Genomic DNA, 8,281 nt, shown 5'->3' on the forward strand with positions numbered 1-8,281 from the left:
TGTAGCCCTCCGGCTGAGTCAGGGCTCACGGTTAAGATGGGGATAAACACTTCCAATCAATACAACCCAAATAGGAAAACCATCCGCTTGCATCCCGTCTTCTCCATTTACTGCCTTGAATAAAAGATCCCTGCTGGGGACTGAGTTAGTATGTTTGTGTTTGTGCCTGTGTCTGTGTGCGTGCGATGAAATTGGAACAGTCGTGAGGCACATATATGAGTGAATTGTCCCCGATAGACTACAAGTTGGGTGGAGGTACCAAACACGGCTAACGGTGCAAATTCAAATTTTAGCTTTTGTATATATAACTAAGTACACAATATACAGTAATATGTAAGCATTGATTTTTTCACCATTTGCTGTTAACACCCCGAGTTGTTTTTTTCCCTCTCTCTTTTCGTCCCCATTGTCGCTCCGTACCTGCTCTGAGTGAACACCTTCTGTTATCCATTCAGCTTCTGAATGACTCTGTCTGCGTTTGGCTCTTTGTGAAGGCTCTGCAGCCTTTGTTCAAACTTCTGTGTTCGGCGAAAAGAGAGCCACAAAAGCCACCTGAATGTGCTGCTTTTCCCATGCCTTCTGGGATGTGACATCTGTGGGGGAGTGGGCCTGTTTTCAAACAAACGAATGGAGGGGGAACTGGATTTTTCAGCAGACCACATACATACTATATGATTGCCTACAAAATGTATCTTATAGATTATGGGTCGCTAGTGCAATTTTTGCACTAAATGCCATAAAAATCCTCAGACCTTCCAAAAATAATTTCAATACATTTGACGAACCAAGCTAATGAGTCAAAAGCATCAGTGACTCTTGTTAATCTGGTAGTTTCATACTTTTATTTTTTTTTGTGTGACTTTGAATGACGTTATACATACACGTACAAAAAATCTGATTTTAATCTGATTTAACATTTAGGATCATAATGATACGGATTGTATATTTGATCTATGTAATGCATAAACATGCTGCTTTTAATATAAATTATAATTCATAAATATAGTAATAGTATAGTAATAATATATATGCATATATATATATATTTTTTTTATTATTGCATTATACTGTCTTCTATATTTATTTACTCCATGACAACAATAAATTCATAAACTATACATGTGTATGTGTGTGTATATATATATATATATATATATATATATATATACATGATAAATTAATTGATAATTAAAATAACATGAGATAATATTTATTATACAATTTATATAATTCAGTAAATGAAAAATTTGGACAAACCCTTCAAGTCTCAGATTTTCAAACTCACTCCAAAAAAACTCACAATCAATAAATGTAGCCTCAAGGAAAATCAATAAGTGGTGCTGTTGTTTTTATTTTAGTTTTTTGCGTCAGCTGTTGTTTGATATAGGGATAAAGCCGGGCTCACACTACAGGAGTTTTAAAATCCTAACCGATTATGAAATCTGGTTGCAGCACACACATAAGGAGAATCTTTGCAGATTATCTTGCCTCAAATCTTAAACATGCACACACTACAAGATTTTAACATCGTGGCGCATCACACACTACAAGATATTATTAAGATTATCATGCCAGAGGGAGCGCCTCACGTGATCTCATGCTGGTCATTGATATTTCAGTGATGTTTACATATGTTAGCCATTGTGCTGGCTGGTTTCTACACTCTAAATTCATAAACTATACATGTGTATGTGTGTGTATATATATATATATATATATATATATATACATGATAAATTAATTGATAATTAAAATAACATGAGATAATATTTATTATACAATTTATATAATTCAGTAAATGAAAAATTTGGACAAACCCTTCAAGTCTCAGATTTTCAAACTCACTCCAAAAAAACTCACAATCAATAAATGTAGCCTCAAGGAAAATCAATAAGTGGTGCTGTTGTTTTTATTTTAGTTTTTTGCGTCAGCTGTTGTTTGATATAGGGATAAAGCCGGGCTCACACTACAGGAGTTTTAAAATCCTAACCGATTATGAAATCTGGTTGCAGCACACACATAAGGAGAATCTTTGCAGATTATCTTGCCTCAAATCTTAAACATGCACACACTACAAGATTTTAACATTGTGGCGCATCACACACTACAAGATATTATTAAGATTATCATGCCAGAGGGAGCGCCTCACGTGATCTCATGCTGGTCATTGATATTTCAGTGATGTTTACATATGTTAGCCATTGTGCTGGCTGGTTTCTACACTCACCCAGTACAGTCAAAACTGAGGCGATTTCACTCCAGCGCTTCTCTTTCTCCTTACGGTTGTGATACGTTTTCGACACATTATACAGACAGTCGTGTTACTATAAAACGTCAAGAAGCCGTTTCCTCCGTCACCACTATCCAACGGGGCCGTACAGCAGCTGTTTTGCGGTCGCGCATTGGCTATTGTGAAAGTACTGACGTAATTATATAACCGTCATCATCCCGATTTAAATCCTAAATATCAAACATGTTTGATATGATCGGGGCGGCCCCGATTTGTGTGCGAGCAGATCGGGAGGTGCAAGATTCGATCAGTGAATGCCTCACATTACCAGATAATCCACGCCGAACATTGGGACCGATCGAGGGGCTCGTCAAGATTTTTGCTCTGATTCTCGGGAGGGGGAAATCGGGGCGAAATCGGGGCTAAAGATCAATATTTAGATTTTTTTCTCTTGACTACGGGGAATGTGTACACTGGAGTCATTGGACTGCGTGTGCGTCTTCAGAAGCGATAAAAAAAAGAAAGTGTATTTTTGCAATCAAAAAGTTCAGGCTGTGAATGTGTCTTCAAATTAGGGGCAGTGATGACCAGTCATGCTTCAACCTTAATGTAATTACTCACATCCCCTTCACCCTCCATCCCATAATCACACATTCTCCCTGTGACACACTCCTCCACATTCAGCCTTATTAACAACCATAATGGCCTCTAGATGGGACATAAAAAGCTTTCTATTACCGTCAGTTACTGGTGGAAATAGTGATTCAGGTCTGGACCACACAAGAGACACATATGAAACTAGCAGACTAACAGGAGCGACTGACGTTATGTTAGATCATTAGCTTGGTTCGTCAATTATACGGAAATAAAGGTTTTTTTGGTAGGTCTAAGGTGTGAAATTTTATGGTATTTTAGTGCAAAAAGGAGCATCTAATGCACTAGCGACCCATAGTCCAGTTTAGTCGAGTGCTGTTTTTAGTGCAAACATCCTGCTTTTTATGTTTTATCTATATATATAAATGTGTGTGTGTGGGTGTAAATTATGATGTTGTAAATGTATTATTCATGGTTATATATATATATATATATATATATATATATATATATATATATATTTATATATATGATTTACATTTTATATAAATAATGTATATAGAATGTATATAATATATAATGTGTATGTACACACAAAATGCAAATCATATAAAAACAATAATTATGCACATACAGTACATATATAATGCACATAGACGAGATATATTTTCATTTTGCTTGTGTGTGTATAGAGAGAGAGGGAGAAAGATGTGTGTATAGATATTATATATAATGTATGTTATATTTTATATAATATATGTTTACTTATTTATTTACTTACTCTGACAACAATAAATTCCTAAACTATATATAGTTGTATAATACATATTAATAAATAATATAAATATTTTCCTTCAGCTTTTCCAGCTTTTTGTTTTTAACCATACAGAACCTAAGTTTGTTTCTATCAGTAAACTTTACTTGTATAATGTGTATTAAGCCAAAAACTAAATTGGTTTTGTCATCCATAAGCAAGGTTTTGTCATCAGTCTCTCCTTCTGTGTGTGTGAGATTTTTATTTAATTTTTTTCCCCGACAAGGAGAGCCAGACTGGGCCGTGTTCGTTAGGATGATGCTGCTGCCGTCTCAGTCGGTCGTTAGCGGTTAATTGAGTGGTAGGAGCCAAGACACGAGCAGGCCATCTGTTTGCCAGAGTGGAACATCTTGTGGCACTCGGCTCGGCGCTGGGCCACCGTGCCTCAGCCCTGAATGGTGCAATATTAATAGATCTGACCAAGACGAGAAGAGATGTAATGTGACAAAGAAGAAAGTTGTAGGGAAAAAGTGGAAAGATATGGGCAGTAGCTCAGGCCACAATGTTTTTATTTTTTATTTTTTGCTGGCCAAGTTGGGCAAGTAGTTCAGATTTGCACTTGCCCTGACAATATTTCCACTGACTCCAAAAAATTATACTCTTTTATATAGCATATTTAAATGTTTATAACTCATTAATTTTAGCACGTCACAAAGGAATATTAAAATATTAATATAATAAATATTAATAACTAAAAAATTTACAACAATATATTAGGTTTTTAAGCAAAAATATCTGGGAATTATACATTTATGTCCCTCCATAACTATAAATTTATAAAGAGTTGTATTTGTTTAGAATTAACTTCTATAATTTTGGTGCATCTCAAGTTATTGTTAAGCCCTGCGGATATTAGAGAGTGAAAAAAAACAAGATGCAAGTTCCCAAAATTAACTTAATTTTTTAGTAGTTTTCATAAAATGTTAGCTTGCATTATTTTTATTGTGCATTGTTCATATGACATTGTCCATATGACCTTGCAGGCCATTGTTTTCACTTGCATCATTGTTTATGAGGTTTTGGGTTTTCCCCTCATTTTCATTTTAGATGCTTAATATTACACTGTATAAAAAATAAATAAATACATAAAAGATTTTTTTGAACTTGTAATTAGTACAAAGAATATTGGAGTATAGAACCATTTCAGGAAATAGCAAATAGTACGTTTTCTGATATATATTTTAAGACAAATAATATATATTTTTAGAAAAATATTTAGAGAGAGTACTATTTCGGTATTTCTACTTCAAAATTTCCCATTTAATCCAGTCTGTTACTTGCCGATTATTCAATTATTCGTTAAATTTAGTAGCAAGTGAAAATTGTTTCTACACCGAATATTTTTCAGCATAGAAATACTCCACATACGCCACATGAAGTTATGGAGGAGAAAAAACTTTTGACATCCTAGATAAACTTCTGATGGTAAATTTTCCACAGAGGTAGACTTGTTAGAAAATATCTAAAAGGTTACAGCCAGCTGGTGAATAACTCCTTTTATTCACTCACCCTAGCCAATTTTTACTTAAAGGATTAGTTCACCTCCAGAATAAAAAATTCCTGATAATTTACTCACCCTCATGTCATCCAAGATGTTCATGTCTTTCTGTCTTCCGTCGCAAAGAAACTTTCTTTGCACGTTCGCTTTGTAAACACTGGGTCCGTACTTCCGCCAGCATCACCCGTGACCTTTCCAACGTGACTATATAATGCGTGAAGTCGAGCTAGTGCAAGATGAGCATTTGTGGTTAAAAAGTATTTAAATTATTATAAAACATTTTTTTTAAGAAAATGACCAATCGTTTCGCTAGATAAGACCCGTATTCCTCGGCTGGGATCATGTAGAGCCCTTTGAATCTGCATTGAAACTGCAATTTGGACCTTCAAGCCATTGGCCACCACTGAAATCCATTATATGGAGAAAAATCCTGGAATGTTTTCCTCAAAAACCTTCATTTCTTTGCGACTGAAGAAAGAAAGACATGAACATCTTGGACGACATGGGGGTGAATAAATGATCAGGAAATGTTTATTCTGGAAGTGAACTAATCCTTTAAAGTTGAGCGCTTATTTTGAACCCTTTATGTGAGTGTGAGAAACTTGCTTTGAGATTGCAAGGTTGGATGCTCTTTGTGTAACGTATCATACGCACATTCATATAGTATCAGTAAATATTGAAGAGCTTGAAAGGCGTCTGACTGTAATGTAAGCACTTAACTGACATTTAGAGTAATGTAAATAGCAATAGAACAAGTTTGCGTAGATCAGACAGACCTTTTGATGAAAGAAGGGCCGTGGATGAAATGAAAGAGAGACATCAGCTTTGTTCAAATCAGCGTTGGACTTTAATGAAGCTTTCTGTCTTTGCTCCTGCATGAAGGTTGTGGGGTCTCGGTATCTCGGCTGCTGCTCAGTGCTGTGAGCGATGGTCCCTTGTGACTATCGGTCTCCTGCGAACGTCTGAAACACATCACAGTTCTCCTGATTCGCGGCCCTCCGCACCGTCGTGGGCGAGCGGCCCCCTCAAAGTGTTAATTTGCTAACGTTCCTTCAGAGAAGGCGTCTTAATTAAGTTTGTAAGATTCATGCCTAATTTAGTTATTATCTGAAGGATGAATGAGCTAATGATTGCAACAGGAGCCTCGCAGCGATCTCCACTCGCCCGCATTATGTGTGACTTTTCTGCCTATGAATTAATTGTTTGCACTTAACCTTGCACTCGTTTGTTTAAATGTTGGAAATAGACGGGGTGTTTTTAACAATATTTTTTGGAAGAGCTCGTCTCGCACGCTGCGGTTTTGTTTTTTTGTGTGTCTTGGCGTGAAATGAGAGGCGTGCTGAAATTAGACACTTCATGTTCAATTAGCGTAGCAGTGTTGTTAAGGAGAAACTACAGTAGGTACGCTAGGCAAATGTTGTGTCTCTACTTCATAGAGGTCCTGCAGAGGCAGCGGCGTTTTAAAAACTTTTTCTTCACTGTTTGCTGTGGTACTTGTTGCTTTTGGCCTTCAGATACAGAACGTGTATGTTTCATGCCTTTATTAAGCGACATGTATTCAAGGTCCAAAATAAACACCAAAATAAGCACCAAATGCAAGTTAAAAATAGACTCTCCTGAGGGTTTTTTTTATTGCAAGAATGATAGTCTGATGCTGATGTAAGTGACGTGAGAAAATCAAATCAAAGACATACTGTATAAACGTTTATTAAAGGTTGTAACTGACATGTTTTTACCGGAGTAAATGATATACAGTTGGATATGTACAAGCCTCAGAGAGAATGAACATGTATGAGCTAGTATTTTTGGAAAAAAATAAAATAAAATTAACTAAAAGGTAACTGTACTTAATTGCTTATTTACTAAGTATTTTTAATATACTTATTTATAATTAGTTACTTATTTACAATTAGTTATAACAACTTAAAATGTTGAGATAGCTTAAACAACTTAACTAAAGTTATCTAACTTGTCATTTTAAGTCAAGTACGAGCACTTAATTTTAAATTGAAAACTAATTATTACTTATTCTAATGTTGAATTTTAAGTTGTGATAACTAACTCATTATATATTCTGTATATACACTATAATAGTATACAGTACAATAGAATAGTGATCGAGGTATTTTATGTTTTTAAATTAAGTCTCTTATGCTCACCAAGGCTCTGTTTACTTAACAATACAATAAAAACAGTAATATTCTAACATATTATTACACCCTAAAATAGCTGTTATATATATATTACTCCAGTCTTCAGTGTCACATGATCCTTCAGAAATCATGCTAATATTCTTATTTGCTGCTCAAGAAGCATTTATTATTATCAGTGTTGAAAAGAGTTTTTGCTACTTAATGTTTCTGTAGAAATAGTTTAGTACATTTTTTCAGGATTATTTTTAAAGTAAAAAAAAACAGCATTTATTATCTTTTGTTGCATTATAGATGTCTTTACTGTCATTTTTATCAATATTGTATTATAGTATAGTATAGCATAGAATAGAATAAATAGTCCATAGAATATATTCTGATCCTGTTGTTGTGTTTCAGGGTTGGTTCAGCCCAGGCCAGGTGTTTGTTCTGGACGAGTACTGCGCTCGATATGGGGTGAGGGGCTGTCATCGTCACCTCTGCTACCTGAAAGACCTGATGGATTTTTCAGATAACAGCGCCCTGGTGGACCCGACCCTCCTACACTACAGCTATGCCTTCTGTGCCTCACATGTCCACGGAAACAGGTTCACGAACGCCAAGTTATTTTGTGCAACTTTTCATTGACATTCAATTTACATTCATGCATTTGGCACATGCTTTTATCCAAAGTGCCTTCCACTGCATGCAAGGTACACCTTTTTTTTTTATATTATTTTTTTTTTTATCAGACCTTGCTTTTCCTGGGAATTGAACTCATGACCTTGGCAATGCTAGTGCCGTGCTCTGCTGTTTAAGCTACAGAAAGGAAGTCTAGACAGAATAAAATTAATCAAAAATAAATAAATCGGTTTTATAATTTAAATATGTTGCGTTTTTACAGACATTTTTACCTGTAAGTGGCAGTGATATATTATTCGTATTATATATATACATACACACACATATATATATATATATATATATATATATATATATATATATATATATATATA

General features: G+C 34.9%; 1 protein-coding gene across 1 annotated transcript in view; it reads left to right on the top strand.

Moving 5' to 3' along the window:
- The window catches only part of LOC107575757 (calcium-dependent secretion activator 2-like), a 100,040-nt gene that overhangs the window by 32,902 nt on the left and 58,857 nt on the right, over window positions 1-8,281 (top strand). The window contains exon 9 of the mRNA XM_016262093.1: window positions 7,686-7,873. Within this exon, the coding sequence (XP_016117579.1) occupies window positions 7,686-7,873 (188 nt within the window). The remainder of the gene's footprint in view (window positions 1-7,685; window positions 7,874-8,281) is intronic.

Source organism: Sinocyclocheilus grahami, unplaced genomic scaffold (assembly GCF_001515645.1).
Source record: "Sinocyclocheilus grahami isolate Dianchi unplaced genomic scaffold, SAMN03320097.WGS_v1.1 scaffold31.1, whole genome shotgun sequence".
NCBI lineage: Eukaryota > Metazoa > Chordata > Actinopteri > Cypriniformes > Cyprinidae > Sinocyclocheilus > Sinocyclocheilus grahami.